We start from the raw sequence: 27,351 nt of genomic DNA, 5'->3' as shown, positions 1-27,351 counted from the left end.
TAGAGGCAAGGAAAGTCGTGGTCCAGGCCCCGATTCTTTCGTGCCTAGACAACTGTAACTCACTGTATTTGGGAGCTCCAAAATCTACTCTAAGGAAGCTTCAGGTGGCCCAGAACTGTGCGGCGCGACACTTGACTGGCTGTTGTAGAACGCAGTCGGCTAGGCCCAGTCTGAAAACCTTACACTGGTTGCCGATCGAGGAGAGGATCTCCTTCAAGGCCTTATGCACTGCTCACAAGACTCTTATAGGCACAGGAATCCACATCAACCGGTCTCTGATCACCGTGTACCTTTGTAACCGGGAACCCCGAGGGAACCAGCGCTCTCACCTCGAGACCGAAACGGACCCCGTAGACTGGTGGATACCAACAGCTGACCGTGTTGAACTATCTTCCCTCTTCCAGGCTGGTCCGCATCAAAAGGAAAGATCTGACTGGAGGACGGAGGACGAGGAAAGGGACAGCGTCTCCTTTAACTGGAACCGACCCGTGGACGAGGACGGCCCCTCCAGTGACGACGAAGAAGCCGGGCCAATGAGAGAGCGTGATGTCAGCAGAAAAGAGGAGGGCGCCCATGGAGAGCCGGGAAACCCGGAAGAGACCGAGAGAGCAGCGAGCGCGGAGAGAGGAAGAGAAGCCGAGAAAGCCGTTCAACAGACTCGAACATGCAGAACACAACCGGAGGAAGGAGAGCCAGGAGGCCAACGTTACGGCGACTCGCCCAGCCACCCCTCAGAAGAGGTGTGGCTCTCCCAGGTACGGAGCCGCGTAGCGGGCTGGGTCGGGCGGTCACAGTGGGGCGCAAAAGCCAAGCGGTAACCGCGTAGTCGCTCGTATCCCCCGCACACTCCACCTACGGCACGTTTAATTAGGTTGTTGTATCCACTCATCACTAGAGCACACGGGTGATTCCCCACCCCCTCACTTCCTACCCTGGGTCCCTGATTTCGTCCCGATATACCCTGCCTGACACTTTCCCTCTCGTTCCCTTGCATGCTCCGGAGGAGAACAGCCTCATCAGAGCCAGCCCGGGAGAAGACGCCCACAGACATCGAAGGGAACCCGAGAGAAAAGGCTACCGATCCCTCCTAGGATAGAAGAAGAGGAAACCTCCCGACCATCGGATCATCAGAACAGGGAGAATCGGACCCCTTGAGACTTCACGTAGAATATGCTGTAACGATAACGAATAAAAAAACCTGCCTAGACGTTATCTCAGTCTCGTTTCTAAGCCACAGCAGGCGCCCGTTTAGACCTACCAGGTGAAAAAGTGGTGCCGAAACCCGGGATCTCTCGCATTGATACAAATGGATGCTCTGATTCAACACATAGTGCAGGCCCAGGACAAGCTGGGATGGGCCCTGGAACGGCAGCTCACATCAGCACAGGCCGATCGCGAGGTCTTTTCGAACTCCATGTCTGCCCAGCTAGAGGGGCTACATAAGATTGTGGCAGAACAAGCGACTGGTCCTCATCCCGTACCCCGGGCCTCCCACCATGGTCCAGCAGGGGTGGCCCTCCAGAAGTTCGCACAAGGGGACTACCCGGACGCCTACCTCACTAACTTTAAAAGGGCAGCTAGAGCCTGCGGCTGGCCCCCGGAAAAATGGCCGTTTTTTTCTCGCCCCTTTGTTAACTGGAGAAGCCCAAGCCGCCTATCAGGTAGCCAATCCAACAGGCACCACACCGTACGGAGAAATAAAGAAGATCATCCTGGATCACCTAGGAATGGATGAGGAGGCCTATAGGCTACGCTTTAGGAAGGACAAAGGACCGCCAGGAGAAAAACCAAAGACCTTGTTTTATCGCCTAAAGTTCGCGGCCGACAAGTGGCTTAAACCAGAAGAATGCTCTAAAGAAGAGATCTTGGACAAGATATATCTTGAGCAGTTCTTAGACGATCTGCCGTACCCCACCCAAAGATGGTTGCGTCAACACGCGAGCTTAAGCACAAAGGAGGCCATGGAGATGGCTACCACGTTCGCCAGAGCACAACCAAAAACTGGCACCGGAGAGGCAGAAAAGGGGTATCGACCACTGCCCGGAAAGTTCGTTAGACCTATAAACCGACGGCCCCTGGAACCTCCCAGGGGTTGACCCAAACCCGCAGAAGTCTTTCACCCCAAAAGGGCCCCAATGTTTTGATTGCGGGGGTTGGGGCCATATCGCAAGATCGTGCCCTCACCACAAACCAGCAGACAAACCCATGGACATCGGGTACGCGCCCCGAGCCGTACTCTACACCGCCGAGATGGGGCCAGCCTTTTATGTAAGCACTTGCATCAACGGACACCACATAAAAGCATTGTTGGACTCTGGTTGTAAGCAGTCAGTCGTTCTGAGGGACTTAGTACGACCCCAAGACATCCTTCCAGGGGCGGTGGTACACATAAGATGCGTACATGGGGACGTCAAGACATACCCAGTAGCTTTAGTGTCCATAACCGTAGAGGGAGGGAACCCGTATACGCTGCGAGTTGGGGTTATGAGTAATGTCCCAGAAGACCTAATTATAGGAACAGACAACTCCCAATTCCTACCATGGTTCCAAAGCATAACAAAACGCTGTGCCCAGCCTCCTTCGTCGCATTCAGAGACCGCTACAACAGTCGCCCCGGCCTTGGCCAATTCAGAACCCTGGGTCATAGATAAGAGTTTCAGGTTTTCACAGGAGAATGATGACACCCTTAGACATGCATGGGACACCGGGGTCACCAGCCAGCAGACCCCACCACGACCCCCTTACTTCTTGGTCAAGGACGGTTTGTTGTATCGAGTGAAGGATCAAACCTCCGAACACCAACTTTTAGTCCCCCGTGAGTTCCGAGACCAGATACTGTTCTATGCACATTCCCACCTAACGGCAGGACACCAGGGGGCCGAGAAGGCAACACAGGCGGTCCTGCTACACTTCTATTGGCCGGGAGTATATCACGATTTGCAGAGCTATTGTCAACAGTGCGAGACCTGTCAACGACAGAGCACGTACAAACCCCCGGCGGTACCATTGCAACCATTACCCATAATTGGAACCCCGTTCACACGAATCGGGATGGATTTGATCGGGCCCCTTCCCCGAACAAAGAAAGGGCATGTATATGCCCTAGTAATCGTGGACTACTCCACGAGATACCCCGAGGCCTTTCCTTTGAGAACAACAACCTCCGCGGCTATAGCTACCTGTTTAATCGAACTGTTTTCCCGAGTGGGTTTCCCCAAGGAGATCCTAACGGATCAGGGCTCCCCCTTTATCTCGAAACTAATGAAAGAGGTGTGTAAGACCCTCAACATTAAACACCTAAAGACCTCCGTGTACCACCCCCAGACGGACGGATTAGTGGAGAGATACAACGGGTCCCTAAAACGCATGCTACGAAAAATGCTAACAGTAGAGGGGAGAGAGTGGGACCGCCTGCTCCCGTTGGCCCTCTATGTCCTCCGGAGTCAGGTCCAGAGTAGCCTGGGGTGTTCGTCTTTCCAGATGTTATACGGAAGACAGCCCCGGTCTCTCTTGGAGATGACAAAGGAGGCCTGGGAAAGACAGGAGAGGGAGGAAACCACCCACTTCCTGGAATACACCCGTAATCTCCGCGCAAAGCTAGGGAAACTCAGGGACCTAGCATACTCGAACCTCGAAAAAAACCAGAGGAAACAGAAGACGTTTTATGATAAGGGAAAGAAGTGGAGATATCTACAGCAGGGAGACTGGGTATTGGTAAAAACTCCCTCCAGCCTAGGGAAAGCCAAGTCAGAGTGGGCAGGCCCTTTTTACATCGTAGAAACAATTGGGCAAACCACGTACCGCCTACAAATGAACAGAAGGAAAACACAGTGTTTTCACATTAACTTACTAAAAAAATGGATAGGTCCACCCCCCCCCTCCATTCGTTTTGCCTCAGCAATCACCGAGGAACCGTCCACAATGCAACAGCTCGTGATAAGTCCTACCCTATCGGGTACACAAAAGAGTGAATTGGATACGGTGTGTAGAGAGTTCGCGTCCACCTTCTCAGATACACCCGGCAAGACCTCTCTCGCTGAACATGCCATAGAGACAGAGCAGGGAAAAATTGTAAAACAGCGTCCTTATCATGTACCAGCAGCCAGACGGGATACCATCCGGAGGGAGTTGCTAGCCATGCTAAAAATGGGAGTCATAAGGGAGTCCCGAAGCGAGTGGTGTTCTCCCATTGTACTGGTGCCCAAGCCGGATGGATCCGCGAGGTTTTGTATGGATTTTCGCGCCCTCAACAACATATTCACTTTTGACGCGTACCCCATCCCTCGGGTGGATGACCTGATAGAGCGGTTAGGGGACGCTAGGTTTATCAGTACCCTTGACTTGACAAAAGGGTACTGGCAGGTCCCACTGCGAGAGGAGGACCGTAAAAAAAACGCCTTTGCCACACCAGACGGCCTATACGAGTTTACGGTGTTGCCCTTTGGCCTTCACGGGGCACCCGCAACTTTCCAACGACTCATGAACACAGTCCTGCAAAACCATCAGTCATGTGCGGCCGCTTACCTAGACGATATAGTGGTGTATAGCGGCTCGTGGAAACAACACCTCCATGACCTGAGACAGATTTTAGGGTGCCTCGCAGGAGCAGGACTGCATGTTAATGCACGCAAGTCCAAAATCGGGTTTGACAGGGTGAAATACCTGGGATAAATACTCGGCCATGGGGTAATTGAACCACAGGCAGAAAAGGTGAAAGCCATCACAAACACTCCGGTCCCCACGACACCGAAAGAGATCCGAGCTTTCCTCGGACTAGTAGGGTACTACAGGAGGTTCATTCCACGTTTTTCGGACGTGGCTGCCCCCTTGACCGATTTGCTGAAGAAAAGAAAGACTGGCACGTCCTTCTCCAACCCCTCCGAAGCTGCCATTGAGGCGTTCCAAACACTAAAGGACATCATCACATCCGCCCGGTGTTGGTGTCACCTAACTTCGCTCTCCCCTTCATCCTTCAAACGGATGCCTCTGATAGGGGGATAGGAGCGGTCCTCTCCCAAGTATCACCTGAGGGAGCAGAACACCCAATCCTATTCATCAGCCGGAAGCTGTTTCCCCGTGAAGCTCGCTACGCCACTATTGAAAAGGAATGCCTGGCCATAAAGTGGGCGGTTGACAAACTGCGGTACTACCTGGAGGGTACAACATTCACCCTCTACACAGACCACGAACCCCTGACATGGATGTGTCGAAACATGGGGAACAATCCGAGAATAATGCGCTGGTTCTTGACCCTACAGCCCTACAAATTTACAGTCAAACATCGTAAGGGTAGCTCCAACGGTAACGCAGATTTTCTGTCCCGTGTCCTGCCTCTCCCCGAACGGGAGCAGCGTAGGGGGGAGGTGTGTAACCGGGAACCCCGAGGGAACCAGCGCTCTCACCTCGAGACCGAAACGGACCCCGTAGACTGGTGGATACCAACAGCTGACCGTGTTGAACTATCTTCCCTCTCCCAGGCTGGTCCGCATCAAAAGGAAAGATCTGACTGGAGGACGGAGGACGAGGAAAGGGACAGCGTCTCCTTTAACTGGAACCGACCCGTGGACGAGGACGGCCCCTCCAGTGACGACGAAGAAGCCGGGCCAATGAGAGAGCGTGATGTCAGCAGAAAAGAGGAGGGCGCCCATGGAGAGCCGGGAAACCCGGAAGAGACCGAGAGAGCAGCGAGCGCGGAGAGAGGAAGAGAAGCCGAGAAAGCCGTTCAACAGACTCGAACCTGCAGAACACAACCGGAGGAAGGAGAGCCAGGAGGCCAACGTTACGGCGACTCGCCCAGCCACCCCTCAGGAGAGGTGTGGCTCTCCCAGGTACGGAGCCGCGTAGCGGGCTGGGTCGGGCGGTCACAGTGGGGCGCAAAAGCCAAGCGGTAACCGCGTAGTCGCTCGTATCCCCCGCACACTCCACCTACGGCACGTTTAATTAGGTTGTTGTATCCACTCATCACTAGAGCACACGGGTGATTCCCCACCCCCTCACTTCCTACCCTGGGTCCCTGATTTCGTCCAGATATACCCTGCCTGACACTTTCCCTCTCGTTCCCTTGCACGCTCCGGAGGAGAACAGCCTCATCAGAGCCAGCCCGGGAGAAGACGCCCACAGACATCGAAGGGAACCCGAGAGAAAAGGCTACCGATCCCTCCTAGGATAGAAGAAGAGGAAACCTCCCGACCATCGGATCATCAGAACAGGGAGAATCGGACCCCTTGAGACTTCACGTAGAATATGCTGTAACGATAACGAATAAAAAAACCTGCCTAGACGTTATCTCAGTCTCGTTTCTAAGCCACAGCAGGCGCCCGTTTAGACCTACCAGGTGACAACCTTCCTAAGAAGTCACTCCGCTTGGCGAAGCTAAATTTAGCCAGCATCCCTAAAATTAATAGTATGCATAGCGGAGGTCGCTCCTTCTCATACAACATAGCCAGACTGTGGAATACTCTCCCTCTTAATCTGCGGCTTGAAACCTCCCACCTTACCTTCCGGAAATGCCTTAAAACTTGGCTATTCCGGAAAAGTAATTGCTAGCCATCTACCTCGATCTGTTTTTGCCTTTAGCGCTGGGATGCCTTAGGGAAGCCATGCGCTCAATGAATGCTAATTAATAATAATAATAATACCCCAGGGCTGTTGGAAAAATAAAAAGGGGTATAGGGCCGCCCGGCATCCCTCCCCGAGCCTGGATAGGCCCCGTGGATCCCTTCTTCTAGGGCCACTAATGAAAATTAAAGGGGGGCCCCTCTCCCTGGGCTGATTTCAGCCCCGGGGTTGCCATCCCCCAGAGCCCGGTGCATTTTTAGGTCTCGCCTACGCAGTGCGCATGCGCTACATAGGAGGGGACCTTTTGGAATTGATCGGCATTTTGGCCAAAAACGTGCACGTTTTGCATTGCTTTCTATTGCAACGCGTGCACGTTTGGCGTTTCCCTTGCGGGAGTGAGCAGCAGCGCCATGTGTTAGCAATTATTGCGCTCGCTCCTGCAAGGTAAACGCTGCGTGTCCCTGCTCTCGGCCGCAATCCCCCCCCCCCCACCACTCACTGTTTTCTGCACAGGAGAGGGTCTCTTGGGATTCCAGAGGCTAGCAGTGGGGCTGTGTGGATACTAAGCAGTCAGAAGACTTCCTCCTGACCACTAGATGGCAGCAGTACATTGCCCGTCACTATTTGGTTTTCGAAACCATTCATTAACATGTGCCCTGCGTTCCAGCTAATCATTTTTTACTTGGGTTCGATTCCCCTTATGGGAATTTGCGTCGGGAAGCAGAGCCGATTGGCTGATTGCCAAGCTATGAAGCGGTCGTGCCTCGGTGTACAGTCCTTTCACACTGCGTTGCAGCTGCTTATAAACAGCAAGGAAAGGATAGTAAACGATGTGCAGTGAAGCCGAAATGTTTGCTGTACACTCGGTTCTAAAAATGTCCTTGTGACTCTAGGTACCAGCAGGGTAAAAGGCTGATGTGAACAAGTAGATTACAGCGTTCCTGGAAAGCTCAATAATGTGTCTTCAAGTCTGTGATCCGGAGGGAGGATATACAATAATTTTTTAGGTGTGACTTTCTGAAGGTTGATCGTGGCATTGAAGTACATTTTATATCTGCAGAGAAATCTCAACTTATTGTTAAGTACGCGAACTAAGTAGAATAAAAATAGTTCTTCTTCGAAAGCAGAAAAATGCAAATAAGTGAAACTGTCCACATTGTGACCAACAAATGTATGTTTTGTGTCTACACCATCATCCTCTTTTTCAGCAATTGTGAATGCGATATTAACTAAAGGTGCACAAATGTTGCCACAAGTCACTATCTCTTGTTTTGAGACAAGCGAGGCAGTTGCGCAAGGGTTAAGACTGCCGGCTTTGGAGTCTGCGGTCATTCGGGTTCGATTCCTCCAAGCTATGAAGGGGTGCGTGCCTCGGTGTGCACGCCCATGGGGGCTTCGTTTTTATGGTGCAGTTCTTTCTTTTAGCGCACATCAAGTTAGGGCAGCTGGGTCCGTGTCGAGAAGCGGTTTGGATTTGGGGAATACTGCGATATGGTGGAAGCACGCCCGTCGATGGTGGGGGCGTTGCTCCAGTGACGGAACATCGTCTTTGACCCGGTCTGGGGGTTAACTTCTGTCTGTATGTGATGTCTGTATGAGGATATACATCCTGACACATAACATGTGGGAGGCAGTTGCGCAATGGCAGTAGCAACAGTCATAGGGTTCGGATTCGTCCACGCTAAGAAGGGGTGTGTGCCTCAGTGTGCACCTCCATGGGGGCTTTGTTTTCATGGTGCAGTTGATTCTTTTAGGGCACATCAAGTTAGGGCAACCCAGGTCCGTGGCGAGAAGCGGCTTGGATCTGGAGGTTGCCGCGATATGGGGAAAGCGCAGAAGTTACAAGCTGCAGCAGGGGAGCGGTTTCCCATCGGAACGGGGTTTATAGCCCCTAACAGGAGAGAGCGCAGAGGTGTTTACAGGCTCAGGCAGCAGAGCTATCCCTTGCATTACACAGATTGCACAGGCTCCTGCAGCAAATATATCCCACGCATTACATGGATTGCACTTAACAGGACTGCGGAGCTATCCCTCGCGTTACATGGAATGCAAAGGTTAAGGCAACAGAGCTATCCACTCGATACTAGGGATTGTACAAACTCAGGCAGCAGAGCTATCCCCCAAGTTAGATGGATTACACAGGTTTATGCAGCAGATCTATCCCTCGAATTACATGGATTGCACAGGCTTAGGCAGCAGAACTGTCCCTCGCATTACACAGATTCTATCTATTATAATAATAATCTATAATGATGAACTCCAACTCTCCCTTGTTCAGAATTCCGATCAAGCTACTTTCGAATACATCGGAGCTGAACTTAAAGTTCAGGGTTCCCCTCCTATTCGGCTACATAATATCTACCATCCCCCTGGTGACCCTTTGCCCTTTGTGGAGGAATTGTCTGACCTGCTTTCCCAAGCATAGATTTCCAACTCCAAAAACCTCTTCCTTTAATATTCACTGGAACAATAAGGATGATCCCTCGGTTAACATCCTCAATGACCTACTCGACATTACTGACTTGAATCAACTCTGCCATTTGCCAACACATTCCAAAGGGGCTACTCTTAACCCTATCATTACTAGCAAATATCTGGCTTCCCTTTCCCACATTGTCCCCATTGACTGGTAGGACCATCACTTTATCCTCTTCACGATTAACAGCGCCGTACCTCCCCCTACCCCTAAAAACATCAAACATAGGAAATTAACCAGAAATCATCTTCACCTTATTCCTCCAGGCGATCTGGAGACTAAGATTAAAGCAAAACTTCAACTTTCACCTCCCTCACAAAATGCTAATGACCTTACCGAACACTACAACAAATCCATCATCGAGGTCCTTGACCACATTGCCCCAGCCAAATTAAAACCACAAAAAAACAACCCCGCCAAATCCTGGTTTAATGCTGATCTCAACAATGAGAGACTCTCGCTTAGGCTGACCGAACATACGTGGAGACAACACCCCTCCACCCCCAAATCTTGCTCTCCTCAGAACCGCAAGGTCTAATTACAAAAAACACATCCTCAATGAAAAGGCCTCCTTCTTCCTCGCACAACTCGACCGGGCTAAAAATAGACCCAGGGAACTATTCAGCATTATCAAAAATCAAACCGCTTCTGCCCCCCCCCCCCCCCCCCCCCCCCAATTGAGGGCCTCTATCGAAAGATGTGAAGAAATTGTGAACTTTTTTTCCGAAAAAATCGCCAAGATTGATCAATCCCTTGCCATAACCGTCCCACCACATTGACCTCCCATCCAAGTCTCCTATAACACCTTCGCCCCCTCCTGACTCTGTTCATCTACCTCCCGCTGTCGCCCCTCCGTAACATTTTCTCACCAGCCCACAGCTAAAAAAGAATGCATCTTGGCTTAACTTCAGCCCAGTTACAGAGCGGAGAGTCCTCAACATCATCACCAAGCTTAAACCCTCCTCTCATACCTTGGACCCTCTCCCCACTAACCTTGCTCAAGATTTAAAGCCTATCATTGCACCTTATTGGACCACCATCATCAGCTCCTCCTTGGCCACAAGGTGTGTCCCCGTTTCCCTCCAGCTTGACCAAATCACTCCCACCCTCAAAAATGCTACTGCCGACCCCACCGACCTTAACAATCTGCATCCTATCTCTAATCTTCCTCTTCTATCCAAGGCCCTTGAAAAATGAGCCTTGCTACAACTGGACAAGCACATTGACTCTTTCAGCCTTTTGGACACATTAGAGTCAGGCTTTAGAAAGGGCTGCAGTACTGAAACTGCTATGCTTAACATTGTTGATGACATCCATCACTCCCTCGACAAGGGGGAGACCTCCCTTCTCATTCTTCTTGACCTCTCTGCTGCTTTTGATACTGTTAACCACTCCGCCTTACTCAACACCCTCAAAGATCGTTTCGGCTTCAATGGTCCAGTCCTCAAATGGTTCACCTCCTTCTTTCAGCACAGAACCTAACAAATTAAAATCAGCAATTGCATCTCTAAACCTATTCCTGTCTCCCTAGGTGTTACCCAGGGTTCTATTCTCTCTTCCTCTCTATTAAACCTCTTCATGTAACCCCTCACCCTCATTCTTAAGCAAGCAGGAACCATCTACCACCTCTATGCCGACGATACCCAGCTTTACTATTAGATCAAATCCCAAGCTGACATTCTGCACCTCAATGATGCCCTGACTAAAATTCAACACTGGTTCCATCACAATCACCTTAAACTCAACCCTAAAAAAACGGAAGGCATTCTCTTCGCTCCTAAAAACAATCGGCTCTCCATTCAACACTGGATCTGTGAACTTAAAGCTCTCAACTGCTCTTTGTCCACTTCTAACTATGTTAAATCCCTCAGAATAAGCATTGACCAGAACCTCAGCCTTTCGCCCCACATAAAAAACGCGGCCAAAGGCGCTCTCTTCACTCTACATCACCTCAAGAAAATTAAACCCTTCATTCCTGCTGATGACTTTAAATTAGTTGTTCAATCACTAGTACTTTCTAGATTGGACTATGGTAATGCCATTCTCTCTGGAACACCAAAAGTCCACTTAGCCCCAATCAAATCAGTCTTTAACCTCGTGGCCAGGCTTATTTCTGATTGTTAGCAGTTTGACCACATCTCCCCCATCCTCAAAGATCTCAAATGGCTTCCCATTGAAGGTAGATCCACCTACAAGAATGCTTGCATTATGCATAAAGCATTGTATCATCACACCCTATTGTATCTCTCAGACAAACTCCACAAAGTGGGCTGCTCTAGAGAAATGAGGAGCACAAATACTCTCATGCTAGTACCTCCCTTGGTAAACAAGAAATCTACCCAGTCATGCTCTTTCTCTGGAAATGCACCTACTATCTGGAACTCACTCCCCAAAGATCTACGTTGCAACCCCTCCTATCTCAGCTTCAAAAAAGATCTCAAGCGGCACCTTCTCAACAAATACTGGGGTCCTTAATCCTGCCACCTAACAGGGTTTCACAACCTGCCCACGGTGCTGTGTTCTCGCCACATTATACCTGACTTACTACCCCCCCTCTTCTCATTCTTACATATACTTCCACCCTCCCCCTACTAGTTCTCTTATAATCACTGCCTACTTCAGCATGCTATCACCTCTTCCATCACCCTCCTCAGTTCTTCCATACTTCCTGCCCCCCCCCCATCCCTGACCACCCATGCTAGCTTAACTATCCAATACTGGTTATGGCCTAATTGTACTTCTTATTTCCTTGTCCATATAATTACTGTTCTTTGCATATTGTTCTTATTGTCTTGCATTTTACCTTTTTGTTCAAATGTTATATTGCAATTTGTTCCTCTCCCAACCCTTGTAAAGCGCTCTGATAGCTTTGGGTCTAGCCAGCGCTATATAAAACCATTTAAATAAATAAAATTAATAAACAGATTGCTCAGGCAGCAGAGCTATCCCTCGCATTACATAGTATACATGGATTGCACAGGCTCAGACAGCGGAGCTATCCCTCGCAATTTTTCCATTCTCTGTGTCGCAATCTCATTTAATTAAAGCCCTTTTTAGGTCAATATGCTTGCATATCTATTTATTTGAAGTTATTTTTACAACTGCATATTATATCTCCCGCCATTGATTTACCACAAACTTTGATTGATAATGTAATAGGTAATGTACTGCATAGCTAAACACATAAAAGGGCTCAAAAGCGAGACCTATTGGCTATGCCAATGCTTGTTTAGGAGGAGGGAGCACTTGTTGCAACCCCCTCCCTGGGTTGCTTTTGACCCCCGGGGCCCATCCCTTGGGGCCCAGCAAATGTTTTGGGGCAGAAGAGCACATGGCCCCCCTGCCCAGGCTGATTGTGGACCAGAGGACACCATCACCCGGGGCCCGGCACCATATTCACAGGGAGGGAGGCCTGTGATCCACCCCTTCTTGGGTTGATTTCAGCCCTAGGGACCCCATACCTCGGGGCCTAGCCAACAAAGGGTGGGTGCCCTGGTGCCCATCCGGGGCACCTACCACACTATTATTGTGGGCCGCGGGGGGAGTCCCGAGGCCCACGTGACTCCAACCAGTTCCCCGCTTCCAGCGGGAGCTGGCATTGCTCCTACCCACAGGGAGCAGTTAATAATATTGCAACCTGCGGCCAGGAGCAGTATTTAGATATTTTTCCATGCCCGCATCACTGAGGGCAGGGAAACATATCTGAAGTCCGCTTACAACAGACAAGAGCTCCCTCTTGCTGGCGCGGTCCTAATGTTTTCTCCCACTTGGCGGGAGATTTAAAATTGCTCACGCCAAGCAAGAGCAAACACAGGTTCACCTGCCTGTGCTATTGCGGACAGGGAAACCGCTATGTCCAAGGGATGGCCTCCCCTTGACAGCCTGAGCTGGCCCTGGATCCCCTAGGCCATTAATGGCTCGGGGAGGGGGACTGTGCTGACGCCCTCCCCTTTACAGATGTGTCTGGGCCCTGGGGAATGGGGTCTCCAGGACTGAAATTATTTCGAGGGAAACTAACTGGCCCCCCTCACCCTACACATATATGGCTGTGTTCCGGGGGAGGGGTCCCCTGGGGGACGAAAACGGTGCAGGGAGGTGAGCCATTGGCCTGGGGACCTGGCCCACCCAGGAGGCTTTAAAACAAACAAGCATGGGAGACCACACTTGTTTTTAAAAAAATAAAAGAAAATTGCCACTGATTTGTGTATCCTCTGCAAATTTGCAGCAGAGTTTTAAATAAAAATGTTTTTGGTCCCAGCCCTATGGGGACTGGGTATTCCTATTCTGCTCCCTTGTCTCTTTGTTTCCGGACCTAGTCCAGAGTCCTAAGACGGCTACCCCCACTTCCTGCCTGAGGTGATTGCAGCCCGTCAAATCTCAGTTTGAGATCTGTAATCTGTTGGGATCCGCAGAGCCGCCTTATTACAAGATATACTACGTTTTTGAGCATTAATTGCTCAAAATCTACTAAATGGATTTACAGCAAAACTCAAAAAGCTCCCTTTCTGGACCTAGATCTAGGTTCCTGCCTAATTTTGTGTAAATACGTTCAACGGTTTAGGCATTATCTGTGTCTAAAGTTCCTATGGGAAAATGGAGAAAATGCATTTTGGGACACCCCTATCCCCCCCCCCCCCACTGCTTGACGGGTCACCCAGAAATTTTCCATGTGCAAATTGGGAAAAAAGAGCACTTTTTTTGGAATGTTTCTTGGAGATTCTTCAAATGGTGCCTAGGAGACAACACAAAAAGTGCATTTCCTATGGAAAAACGATCCTAACTATAACTACCCAGTAAACTACTGGGTATTATTTTACGTTAAAAAAAAAAAACGCCTAGAAATTCATGAATAAAAGAAGGGTAAAGCAACTTTATAGTTAGGTGTGATCAAAAGATCTGGTTTTGTTTTAAAAAAACAAAACAAAAAAGAACAAAAGCAGTTTAGAAATTCACTGAAAAAACAAAGGTTAAAGTAACGTTGTAGTTAGGTGAATATGTAAATGACAACATCAACGTTCTGAACTAAAATAAAAAGCTTAGAAATTCACCAATTATGGTTAGCAGCCCTAACTATAACTTGCACCGCCTCCATGCACTGTTTATAACTTCACATATGACATCACTAATGACATGTTCTATGACATCAATTATGACATGTTCTATGACATCACTGATGACATCTCAAACGACATAATTGATGACAACACTGATGAAATCACTGATGACATCAAATGAGCGTGCTAGTTTGTTTTATACTTTAGATAGTGGTGGGTAAGTACCTTATTATTTGTCTACCTACTTTTGTACAGCATGCATCTAGCTAATGGGTGTAAGTGTTAACAAAACATATCTGCCCCTAATGCATCATAGGTGTGTAGAAGTATTGAAAATTTTATAAATCATTGTATTCAAGAGTAACTCTGTGTGCAGGTGACAGTTGACGACTTGTGTTCATTATGTTCCACACAAGTTTTTTGGTACTACAGAAAACGTTTACAACACAAGTTAGAGTCTACCTAGTAGATACTAACTTTTGATAGCAGCCTTGAGTTGCTAGACAGAATTGTGTCAGCATGGCAATTTCTACATAACTTAGAAACCTGTGTGTACCAGGTACTAACCTATATACCTGTACTTATTTAACGTGAGAAGATGTGCTATCTGTAAATGTTTCACAACATTATAAAGGGTGCAGGTAGTAGGATGTTTAGCACCTTCAGATCTTGATTGTTTTTAGCAAATAGTGTCTCTTTTGACAACTGTTACATAAAGTGCACACTGTTCTTAGTCTTTTAATACTCTGTGATTTGTTTCCAATGAACGTTTCACTGTTTGCAAACAGTATGGTATAAAGTGAACACTCTCCATAGAGTAAGCACTGTTTACAGTGCCCAGTTCTCTACTAATACATTTCTCAATGTCGGTTTGGTGAGTTTTAGGTGTTCAATACAGATAAAAGCTGTTCGTAGTAGGTCATTTGTTTTGCAAATTACGTTCACTATTTTTAAGAAGTTTGCTTTTTCTGAACAGTTGTATACAGATTGAACACCATACTCAATAAGGCTTTCCTATATATCTGTGGTTGACTGTTAATGTGAACTATGCTGACATGAACTATGCTAGCTTGAAAGTGTATGCTATACGCTCAGTGTTGCACATAATGCATGCTTTAAACATCTAAGGGAGTTGTGTCAGTGATGGCAGTAACGATGGCTGATATTTTCCTGAGCTATTGTGTACTTGATGTCATTTGAGATGCCATTAGTGATGTCATAAATGATGTTATAGAACATATCATGAGTGACGTCATATGTATCCAGATGTTGTTTGTAGACCTTGAATAGTGTTACACCCAGTATTAAAAAGTTAAATCATGTGAATTCATTCATGATTAGTGATGAAACTTACTATAGTTATGTGATGAACAATGATAAGGATTACAGTATGTCAGATGTTCAAATAATATTGTTTTTAATCAATCTCTAATGGTGTGGTTACCCAGATTTGAATGCTCATTTGTCCATTTCAGCTTCCTCCTTGATGCATAGCAATTTCTCAACCTCAGTTGTTGTACTAAAGAATAGGAGTATGACTTGGTAGAGCAGCTTCAGACACGACAGCCCCTCATATCAGAAATTGTTTCTTTCCAGTACTCTCCTTACAAGCAGCAGTCTGCTCCACCTTTTCGTTTACATTGGCCTTGCCGTTTAAGATTAGGAATCTTAATCGCTGATTGTAGAATTATGACTGAGTATTGATATCACTGTGGTTTAATAATGAGAGCTTTTGTATGTTTTACTTCTTTTGCAACTTTAGTTGGTACTCTGTGCACCCTTTCAACCTCAAAGCTTTTGTCAAAAGAAATATTGAGCAAAGATGCAATCCATTTCTTCGCAAACTTCTCACTGGTGGCAGCACGTTTCTTAGTGTCTTCTTAAAGACCCAAAACATGTCATTGCCACTCATTTTCTTTTTAAACAAAGTTTATCGAATTTTGCCGGCCTACACAATTATATTCTACGAAAAGTACATATTAAAGATACATACAGTGGGATGAGCAATAACGCTTACGTGAATGACACATTTATATTACCTAACTCATATACAATAATGCCCTCCCCCACCTGCCGCCCAAGAGTCTCACATTGCATTATAATTGTTTAGGACCCACTTCGATACTGCTACATGTTTTAAATCAATTCTATCCCCCCACAACTACCCTCCAGCTAGCCCTCCCCCCAGGCATGTCACATATAAACAACATTGTAAGCTGCAGCGTGGGTCTACTGTAGATTAGTTTTACAAATGCATCACGAGTAATACTTTGATTGCTATTCCATCTGGTTATGTTAGGACCCCTCTGCGCTTTCCAATTCATGGTGATTTCTCGGTTAGCCAGCAGGAGACCCAAGTCTAGGAATTTACTTGTAATCTTATTTTTGGCCGTGTGGGGGAACCAATGCAGGAGACAGGACCCTATGGCCAGTTCTAACTCCCTATCAGTGATTTCGGTTAGTGAGGCCACCACGTCAGCCTAATAGGTATCTAAGTGCCAACAATCCAAAAACATATGGCGGAAGTCTGCCCCCTCCTTATTACAGCGTGGTCATGCTGCTGTGTGGGTGTCAAAGTATTTATTAATTTTCGCTTGGGGTGAGGTAGGCTCTGTGCAATATGTAAAAATGCACTAATTGAAATTGGGCATTCCTGGAGCTCTTCCACGCCCCCTCCACAAGATCGGCCCAGATCATTTCTGAGATCTCCAACCCCACATCTTCCTCCCATTTGAGTTTCAGCACATTTAGGGGCACCAACATTTCCTGCGTCATTCGCCTATATAGGCATGTGACTGCTTTAAAGGTTCCTGCTGCCGTCACTATGTATTGACAACCCATTGATGTCTGCAGTTCAATGAGCCCCCCCTTCCAATGTTTACGGATAGCCGCAGTGAGTGTAGAGTGTAGTAAAATGTCCCTCCTGAGCAAGTCATAACGGTCCTGCAGGTCGTTAAAGGGGAGCATAGTGCCATTTTCTTATAAATCCCCCACAGTGGTCAGGCCCTTCTCTCTCCAACTCGCCAGTCCCCTCCAGGTACCCCTGTGAGGTAGTGTCTCACACATGGACAGAGGGTGGTCAGGCGCATATGGAATTTAAATCCGTACCCGTTTCAGACTCCTATTCCAACACTGCATCGCTACTTTGAGGTCCCCTAGGAGATCAAGGGTTCTAACAGGCAGCTTCAAGACAATTTGGAAGAGAACTCGCAGCGTCGGGGCTCTATCTCTCACCTCTACCGTCCCTCTAAGCCTAGCCGCAACCACCTGCGGGAGCCATTGTAACTGAGCTGCCAGGTAATAGGCCTTGAAATCAGGGACTGCCAGACCCCCCTCTGACCGTGATCTCATTTGGACTCCCAGCGCTACCCTCCTTCTACCGGTGCCCCATAGGAATCCCGTGATCATGGTCTTAAGTTGAATAAAAAATCGTGCCGGTATCCGAACCGGTAGGATCCCGAAATAGTACAACAGTCGCGGGAGGGTCACCATTTTAAGTAAGGCCACTAGACCAGCTACTGACAGAGGGAGCGCCCCCCAAAAGTCAGATTTGCTCTTTATTCCTCTTATTGCTCTGCCTGTATTGCCCTCCAACAGATCTCCTTGAGCATGATATATTTGCGTCCCTAAATATGTCATACACCTATACTCCCATTTCACCCTGGCAGTCTCTTGCGGGCCGTCTTTATCACCTATGGTTGGGAATAGGCAGGATTTTGTCCAGCTGACCCTAAGCCCCGCCACCCTGCCAAGGTCACGGAGCAAGTCCTTCGCTCCACGGAGCGCTACACGTGAATTCACCAGGAACATTAGCAAGTCGTCGGCATACAGGGCAATATGGTGAATCTGTCCGTGTACCTTGAGTGGCTCCACAGCCAAAGCAAACAGAAAGGGGGACAGTGGACATACCGGTCTCTTTCCTCACCTTATGTCACAAGTAGCAGATATTAGATCACCTGTTTTAACCCTTGCCGTAGAGTTTTTGTATAATAGGGCCATCCATTCTATAAATTTATCCCCAAGTCCAAATGTATGCATTACCTGGAACAAGTAAGGCCATTCAAGACTATCGAATGCTTTTTTAATGTCCACTGCAAATAGAGTGGCCCTGTCCTTCGAGTAGGAATCAGCCTCCAGGATTCGCAATAAATGTAGAACATTAGTAGCCGTATTCCTGGTCGGCATGAACCCAGATTGGTCTCTATGTACTAGTGTCGTCATATAGGGAACGAGACGGGTGGCTAAGATACGGCTCAGGTTCTTGTAATCCATATTAAGCTTAGAGAGTGATCGATATGGAGATCTGACCCAGGACAGTTTTCCAGGCTTTGACAGTGGGATAATAACAGCCTCCCGAGTCGTTGCGGGGAGCTGTCCTATCTGTTTCGCATCATTATATAGCGTTACTAATCTAGGGGCCAACTGTTCAGTGTCTTTAAGATACAATTCAATCGGTAGGCCATCAGTCCCTACCATCTTGTTCCTAGCCATGTGTTTAATAGCTCCCCTCACTGCTCCGAGTTAAATATCCCAACCCAATGTGTCCGCTTGGTCTATATCCAGACGTGGGAGTTCGACTGCGCGTACAGACCTATCCATGTCGTCCTCTATCAGGGTCATTTTACTTTCATACAAGTCTGCACAATACGTGAGGAATAACTCATTAATACCCTGTTGAGTATAGCAAGCTACTCCATGTTAGTCTCTGAGCTCTAAAATCGTCATACCCCTTCGAGCCGGGTTAGCTAGCTCCAGACTTCTCTTTCTGCATGGGCACGTTTGATGTATTTTTTGTAATCAAAGCAGCGTAGTCGTTCTATTTGCGCCGCTAAAGCCTCCTTCGCTTCTAGAAGCTCTCCTTGCTTATCAGGCCTCTAAGGGCGTTCCCGCTCTACCGCCCGGAGATGCTGGTCTGCCTCCTGCACGCCCCTTAAGAGCACTTTACGCACTCCTACTACCTCCGAGATGCAGCGACCCCTAATGACTGCTTTAAAAGCGTCCCATTCCACTGAGGAAGACGTCTCTGTGACTTGATCTTCTAAAGCTTCAGGACGTAGGTGCCAGGTAGGTATCTTAGGCCTTGTACGAGATCACTGTATTCGCAGTAGGATTGGATTATGATCTGATAGTGTTCTAGTGAGGTATTCACTACTCCGCTCCCCAGCATGCACATCCGGTGAACATAAAATCGCATCTAGGCGAACATGGAGATCATGCAGAGAAGAGAAAAATGAATAGTCCCGGACCCCAGGATATTGAGCCCTCCAAGAGTCTACCAACCCCCATCGTTCCTGCCAGTTGTGCCTCGCTTCCGCTAATTTATGAATGGGTGTATTGGGGAGCGAAGGGTGAGAACGATCCAGAACAACATCAGAGATGCAATTAAAATCCCCTCCAAGCAGAACCGACCCCGTGAGAATGGGCGCCAACTTTCCAGAGAGTTGTGACTAAAAGGCAGGTTGCTCTCTATTAGGAACGTACATGTTTCCCAAAACTATGTCTTTGCCATCTAGTTTCCCAGTGACCACCACATATCTACCTTCTGGGTCTATAATTTGATTCGTGCATTGAAAAGGCACACCCGCCTGTATTCAAATCGGTGCCCCCCGGCGAATGCTGAATAATTAGTATAAAACGCTTGACCTCGCCATCAGCGCTGTAAGGCCGCTCCTTCCTGTGCCTTTATGTGAGTCTCCTGAAGTAGTGCAATCTGAACCCCCCTGCGGACTAAGTATGCATGTACTTTATGGCGCCGCAACATTGTATGCGTTACCCACACACTCCATGAGATGCATTTTAAGTCACTTGAGGTACCCATCTCGGCAAGCCAAACAGTCTTCCTGTTAGATCTTCTCTAGTGACATGCCTGTTCCAAACAAACAATTTAAGTAAACTAAACCCCCATCTCCCACTCCCCAGGACTGTTACTATAAAACTAGCACCCGTCCAAACTATAGTAAGATGCACAAAATCCTCTGGCAGTTACAGAGGTACAAGGGAGCGCTGGTGTTTCAAGGTGTTTTCACCAACCATAGCGCATCAGCCTCAAATGGAAACAGATAGCCCAAGGTCTATAACCGATACTGAAAATCCAGCACCCTTCTAAGCATCACAGCAACCCTAGCTTACCGCGTTAGTTCACATAATATCATCCGCAGTATTAGGAGTCACCACTGGCATCCTGACACTATCGCTATGGGAAGTGTCCGTTTCATTGTCTGCTGACACTCTGGAAGAGCTGGCCTCCTCTTCCGGAGTGGGGCTCCGAACCTGTACCTAGGCCGCTACTGCCTGCAAAGCCTCGGCCATCTCCTTCTCCGTCTGAGATGAAGACGGTTTCTTTGGGGGCCTCCTGTGAGGTCGTTGCCATGGACGTTTCCCAGGGTCCGTGGACCGACGCCCGGAGGCTCCAAGAGCCTTTTCCCACAGTGTCTCACCCCTATAGGCCTCCAACCAGTCCCATGCATCTCTGGGAGAGTCAAAGTAGTGAGTGTTCCCTTCCAGAGTTATATGCAGGCGAGCCGGGAACATCAGAGAGTATTGGAGTCCCTCTTCTCTCAATGCTTTCTTGACCTCAAAGTAGGAGGCCCTCTTCCTCTGTACCTCTAAAGTGTAATCCGGAAAAAGGGTGACCTTGCTATTGTCCACAGTGAAGGAGCCCACAGCTCTCGCTATCTGCAGGAGTAAGTCTCTATCACTGACGTGAAGTAGGCGGGCAACCACAGGCCTCGGAGGCCTCCCGGGCTCCAGCGGTTTGGCAGGTACCCTATGAGCTCTCTCCAGTGTATAGAAGGTGGACAGCCCTTGGGTGCTACCACAGTCCTGTACCAGTTTTTCAAGAAAGTCATCATATCGCTCCCTTCCATTCCCTCCGGTAGGCCCATGACCTTGACATTGTTTCTTCGATTGCGCCCTTCGGCATCTTCAGCCCTTCATTCCAGGAAACACACTCTGTCCGTTAAAGCCTCCATCCGCTGCTCAAAACCCTTTTGCGCCGACATCAAGTCTACAATGCTAGTCTCAGTCTCTTTGACCCTCTCCGATAGTTTTTTGTGTTCTTCCCGCAGCAGGCCGAGCCCAACCGTGACCATACTGATGTCCTGATGGAGGGTAGCCTTTGTGTCTGCTACGGCCTCTAGTATTCCACTAAGTTTTTGCTGCACCGGATCTTCCGGGGTAGTTTACAACTATTCCTGGGCACTTTCTTCTGGATCCTGGAGGGCTCCTGCCTGGTGTCCCCTAGGTTTGCCCATGACGACGAAATTTCACTAGGCCAAAACAGTGCAGACCCAACACAGCCTCTGCCAGTTTGCAGCCCAGCTCCACCATGGGTGTGGAATTTAATAAAATATATACTTGTCCATGGGGCAGGTTGCTTCATAAATCTAGTTGTCCTGTAAATACATTCACTTGTCCCTTTGGTGCCATGTAGTGCAGCGACAAATTATGGCAGCAATCTAATTACATAGAAGCTCCGATATAGCCTCTCTGATTATGCCAGGGCTCATACCATAGTAGTGTTTGAAAACTTGCAATCCCCTTATGTTGACACGTTTCCGCCGTTCTACATCCTGGGTCTGAAGGTATTGGTAAGAAATAGTTCCAGGATTAGAATGCCCTTTTGAGTCTGTCTGTGCAAAACTAATAAGTTGCCTGTTTTAAGGGTTTTCAACAAATCTTTTCTAATTTTTTCCCATACTGAGAAATGCTGGAAATTTACTCCTGACAATGGCAGACGTAAACCTTCTTCCAGAGTTGGGAAAAAAGTGGTGGGAGGGTAAGTGAACTTGAAAACCCTCAGATTTTTGCATGAGCAAATCTGCACATACACATTTGCTCATAGTAAAATGCAGTTCACAAATATTTTCTAGGAGTACTATTTCTTGTCCTACTTCTGTAAATTCTTTGGAATTCACGAAAGCCGGATAGCTGCATTTAATGCAAGGACATATAACATAGGTGTACTTTTGAGCATTTCTTTATTTATTAGGCCCCTAATTTGGTCTGGTGTGGACCATGACCTTTTGCGTTACTAAAGTTCTGTCTCTCTCTCTCTCTGTATCGGCGGGCTACACTGTGAGCGACTGTATTCTGCTCTTTCACAAGGAGCATATCGGCACACAAAGTAGTTTTGTTCAGTGCCAGTAACTACTGTGGCAGTGTGTGCTTTGTGAGACCAAAAACTATTTTTGCTTTTGCCAATGTTTGTTATAATGGGGAGGGCCCGCAGCTCCCACACCAATAATGTTTTACAAAAACCATGCCAAAACAAGTCACACATTGGCAAAACTAAAAAGCTGACCACCAATTTCAGACCTTCTGGCTTAGCCAATGCTTGTTTATTTTTGTTTCCCATAATCTTATTGAAACTTGTTACACTGATTTTCCATTATGAATATTTTTGGGAAATACTATCATGCATCAACACATGTTACTAAATGATGCTGCAAAGAAATGGTACCTGAAATTTTACATTAGTTTAGCTAAATGATTTTTTCCCTGGTATCATTTTTTTATCAAGATTTTTTTTTAAAAGCAAAGAATCATCAATCTTGCTTTCAAGCTTTTGCAAATATTTGCATTAAATCAGAGAGCATTCTGGTAGCATTATACTTAGCCTCATATTGCTAAACTATGAAAAAGTGTGTACACATTTTTATCCTGATCCACTGTCAGTAGTGCAGTCAGAGCTCACAACATTTAGAGTGCTCACTCTAATAATAAAGGCGTTCAATTAATGAACCATAATTACAAATTTGAACAGCATTAACATATGGACAAAAATATTACCTTAACTGCAGACAGTGGCCTTCCCTGATCCATAATGTGGTACTGCAAACTGGCAGCCAAAGGGTTTGTGCTGCATAGGGTTGGGCCTATTAACATATGGACAAAAATATTACCTTAACTGCAGACAGTGGCCTTCCCTGATCCATAATGTGGTACTGCAAACTGGCAGCCAAAGGGTTTGTGCTGCATAGGGTTGGGCCTATTAACATATGGACAAAAATATTACCTTAACTGCAGACAGTGGCCTTCCCTGATCCATAATGTGGTACTGCAAACTGGCAGCCAAAGGGCTTGTGCTGCACAGGGTTGGGCCTACTTGTCCCAAGGACGAAATACACATGAAAACTTGTTGCCCTTGACCCCAAACAATATGTCCTGGGCGTCCGGCTATAGAAATTCCACATCCCTGTCCACCTAGATAGCACTTCACAGTATCCAGACGCTCCTCCAGGCAGGCACTAATTTCCCTCTCTGGTTGTTCTACTCCGTCGAGAAGCGCCCCCACAACTCTCCACTGGGAGCTAGGCGTGCCACCTGTCCTGGCACGCCTAGCTCCCTGCTCAGCTCGTGGGGGGCGCTTCCATTCCTCTCCCTGATGGTCCGTCAGTCATTCCACAGGTGGTGCAGCGGCCGCCACCCGCCTCAGCTCAGTCACTTTGATCATGCAGCAACCTTGGGCCTTTCTGTAAATCACCGGCAACAATTAGTCCCTCCAGTGGTTAAACCACTTCTGTCCAAGGGCTCCAGGCCCAGCAGTCGCCGTCCGTCGCCAAACTTCTCCCGCTGTACAGCCGCAGGCAGCCACTATCAGGCCCCTCTCATTTCTGAGTCATCGCGAAGGCTGTTACTCCAGATAAGGGCCAAGGAGGTGTCGCTACGTCCGTTGGGTCACACAGGTCCACTCCGGCGGTGCACCTCTCGTCACAGGGCCCAGCCGCGCACTTCGGGCAACACCAGACTACCTCCAGGCAGAGGCCCGTGTATGGCCGCCCTACCTCTCGGCCAGCAGCACGAGCCAGGGGACCCCTCCAGTCTCAGGTGAGCTCATCAGCACTGCCGTTCAACCAGGGGACACTGGAGGGCTCCTCACGGCACTCCCCGGCTACACCCTTCAGTTAGAGGAGGGATCCCGCATAGTGCACTCTACTCACTCGCTCCCAGTCATGGTTTCAGCGTCGCAGGTGCCTTCTGTGGGGGTCCTCACCGCTTCTCGCGCCTCCTCACCACCCAGCACTCTGCGGACCGCAGAAGCCGTCGCCCTCCCAGCGTTCATCCCCATTGGTGGACCGGGTCTCAGGCTTCGCGAAGATCGTCCTGGCCGCCATTGTTGCGGCCTCTGTTACACACTCCACACCACAGGTCACAGCTCCCAGCCTTCGCCACCAGCAGTATTCAAATTGCACCTGGGCACACTCCGCAGCACAAGGGCTCCTCTGAGGATTCCGATAGTGTGCATATCGGCCCCGGCTGCACGATTTCAGATGATAAATTGTGGGCTGATGCGGAGTTCTCGGCTCACGCGTCCGCCATTATCCTCAGCCAAGCGACGCCCCTCATGTCATTGCCACTGATATTATTTTCCAAATCCAGGGAAGATGTTTCCACAGCACCCAATTTCCTTTTTGCAGCGATTTTGAGCTTTTGTTTGTGCTCAAGAAGTATTTTGCTTGGAGTAGATATGTGGTAGACTTAGTAGACTGCATCAGTTTGCTTGTGGTGGGGAAGTCCTTCATTATAAGGTCCATGTTGATTCTTGCAGATAGACCAGTTTTCTATTTTATTGGGGTTTTTAATGGCTATTTTCATGCTTAATATTTTTCCATTTTTGGTTTGGTCTTCTTTCATGATCTCCACAGCATGTGAATTGATGAGTGTAGTGCCAGATAATTAGTTATGTCCCGTACTTAGGAGCTTAGGGCGCCAATGTGAGACCTCGTCAGAGATACACCTGTTGCTCTGAATATGTTATCTGAGCAGAATAGAAATTATTTTATCATACTGAAAGGAATGTCCCTGATCACTGGTCACTGACCACTACAATTGAGTTTGGAGACAATAAATGTTGATATGATATGATGACATTTATGAGTCATTAGCAGGTATTTATATCTTCTTTGGCCTTGTGTGACTGATATATGGAAGAAAATTGTATTTTTCTGGAAATAATATATCTAAATGTGTAAATCTAGAGTGGTCTCGCTGCTGGTGTAAAAACGCTGACATTGAAAAACCTTTTCAGGGACAGTAAACAGGGCAAATTATGCAAGCGAGAAAGATTTACAAAAAGATCTGCTGCACCGCTTCCATTATTCTCCCCATTCGAGAATGCCTGTCATCTTTTCTGCTTTTGTGTTGTAAACTGGTTGCTTTGTATCACAGATGCTTGCTGTAGCTGCATGGATTTCAATTAAATCCGGTGTTTGATGACTGAACTAGATCAGAGAATTGGGTTTCCTAGCAAAGGGCTTCTTCCTACTGGCAGTGGTCCAGGCTAGATGTTTTGCTTACTGCAGCCCATACTCTTCAACTCTGTGTCTTTTTTCAGACCGTTTTTCCAAGCTTGTCACTTGCATTGGGGGCTGACTATCAGTAAATAAGTTGGGTGCCCTGTGACCACTTGCTCACCGGAGCCTGTGGTGGTCCTGGCAGATGCTTAAACTTCTGGCCACACACAGATCTGGGTTTGATCCTGTAAAGCTGTAAGATTTATTTTTTGTCTGGTTTTATTAAAACAAATTCATCTGGAGAGCACAGGACGTCTTTCCTCTCTTGAGAAGAATAGCTGGGAGTAACGAGACAGTAACCTAGAAAAAGTCTGTGACACACTGTGTCAAAAGCAGCTGATAGGTTAGGATTCCTAGATTTTAAGACTGTCCATAGTGCTGGAATAATATAAAATAATTCAATAAATTAAGACAATTTCTTTAGTATATGAGTGAGAATCAAGAATGGACGAAATATTGATGGTGACTAAAGTGCTATAGGAGTAGAAGACACAAAGGACGAGGTCTGTATGCTGAAAATTGGCAGAAAGGCGTTGGTGAATTGAAGAGTTTTCATAGAAGGTTACAATTAAAGGATCTTACAAAAGATAAGTATTAATCTAAAGAGGAGACAAATGAGGTAAGTGAAAAGATGTGAGTAAACAGAATAGCAGTCAGAGATTTAGAAGAGACAACACAAGTTAACGTCCACTCAAAAAGAAGAGAGTTTGTTTCTAGAGTTTGAGGTGGCTGATACAGTTTGCAGAACTTGGAGCTAAACAATTAAAGAATAGACAGAATGTCAAAGGCAGATGTAGCAATGCGCAAATTGAAGTCAGTGCATACTCAACAATTAGATGGATCAATCGGAAGAATGTGAGCTCATGGTTTATAAAAGAGTACTAGTAAGAACAAGAATTATGGAGCGAGGGTGTGTTAGTTCTTGGAACAGCATTTCATTAGCAAAGTAAAGTAAATCTGAATATGAGGCATGGGAGTGGGTTTCTTCCAGAAAAACACAGCTCTAAAACGTTTCTGAATTATCTGGGGACTCTAGAAAACAACTGTTAAGAAGGCTTTTATGAGTGATGATCGATAAACAAAAGGTTTTGGAAGCAAAGTTTGATGACTGAAGGTTTTTAATGTGAAAAAGAAGGTTGAATAGCATGAGTCAAACTGGTATCAATATTGGTACCAGGAGCCTACTATGATTTGTACACACAATAGAGGATGATATATAGTTGCTCATTTTTTCCTCTCTTTTTTGTATACAGGATTTCCACTTGACAAAGCAGTTGCTTATTCCAAGTTACGTAACCCTTTTTTGATCAATGACCTGAATATGCAGTATTTCATCCAAGACAGGTACGTTTAGACATTCCTTTTGGCATTCATTTTATTTTCCTCCGCGCTCATCAGAGTGTTCTGTTTGTTTTCCATGTTCCTTTTCTCTTTCCTCCAGTAACTGCCCATGTTGTTACCGGTCTTCTCTGATAGTTTCTCCTTTGCCTTATTGTCACAACCCTCTTTCAGAAATATCGAATTAGGGAATATGGAGCCATAGAAGAACTACAATACCTATCTAGTTTGACCAAGTTTACAGCACTACACAGTAGCATGGTGAAGAAGGTCTTGAGAGTCCCTTCCATGTCCTTCCTCAGGATAAGGCTGATGGCTGGGGCTTTGCTAGGGGCTAAGAGCAGCCATCACTACCTCCTGCTTCTCCTAGCTATACCTATTTTCCCAATCTTGGTAATTTGTGGTGAGGTGAGAAGAAAGGTGAAAGGACCTAGCGCACCACAGTACCTCCTTGACAACTTGGAAAGGGGATTTAGTTAATGGAAGAGATGAGAGCGAAGGTGGGAGGAGCTGATTCAGCGCTGTACCCCTGCTTCCACAGAAATAAGTAATGCTATGAACGGAAGTTGTGAGAGGGGCTGCTAAACTACTGTACCTCTGCTAAGGAAAGGGTAATTGATGAACGGAAGAG

At 47.4% G+C, this 27,351-nt stretch overlaps 1 protein-coding gene across 17 annotated transcripts in view; it reads left to right on the top strand.

Annotated features, from left to right (window-relative positions):
• Positions 1-27,351, top strand: part of PPIP5K1 (diphosphoinositol pentakisphosphate kinase 1) — a 1,768,598-nt gene that overhangs the window by 437,739 nt on the left and 1,303,508 nt on the right. For all 17 annotated transcript variants that reach the window (XM_085644342.1, XM_085644333.1, XM_085644343.1 and 14 more), the window contains one exon: positions 26,636-26,726. In XM_085644342.1, coding sequence (XP_085500468.1) covers positions 26,636-26,726 — 91 coding nt within the window. The remainder of the gene's footprint in view (positions 1-26,635; positions 26,727-27,351) is intronic.

Source organism: Triturus cristatus, chromosome 3_1 (genome assembly GCF_964204655.1).
Source record: "Triturus cristatus chromosome 3_1, aTriCri1.1, whole genome shotgun sequence".
NCBI classification, from domain to species: Eukaryota; Metazoa; Chordata; class Amphibia; order Caudata; family Salamandridae; genus Triturus; species Triturus cristatus.
This window is presented reverse-complemented; position numbering and strand designations above follow the sequence as displayed.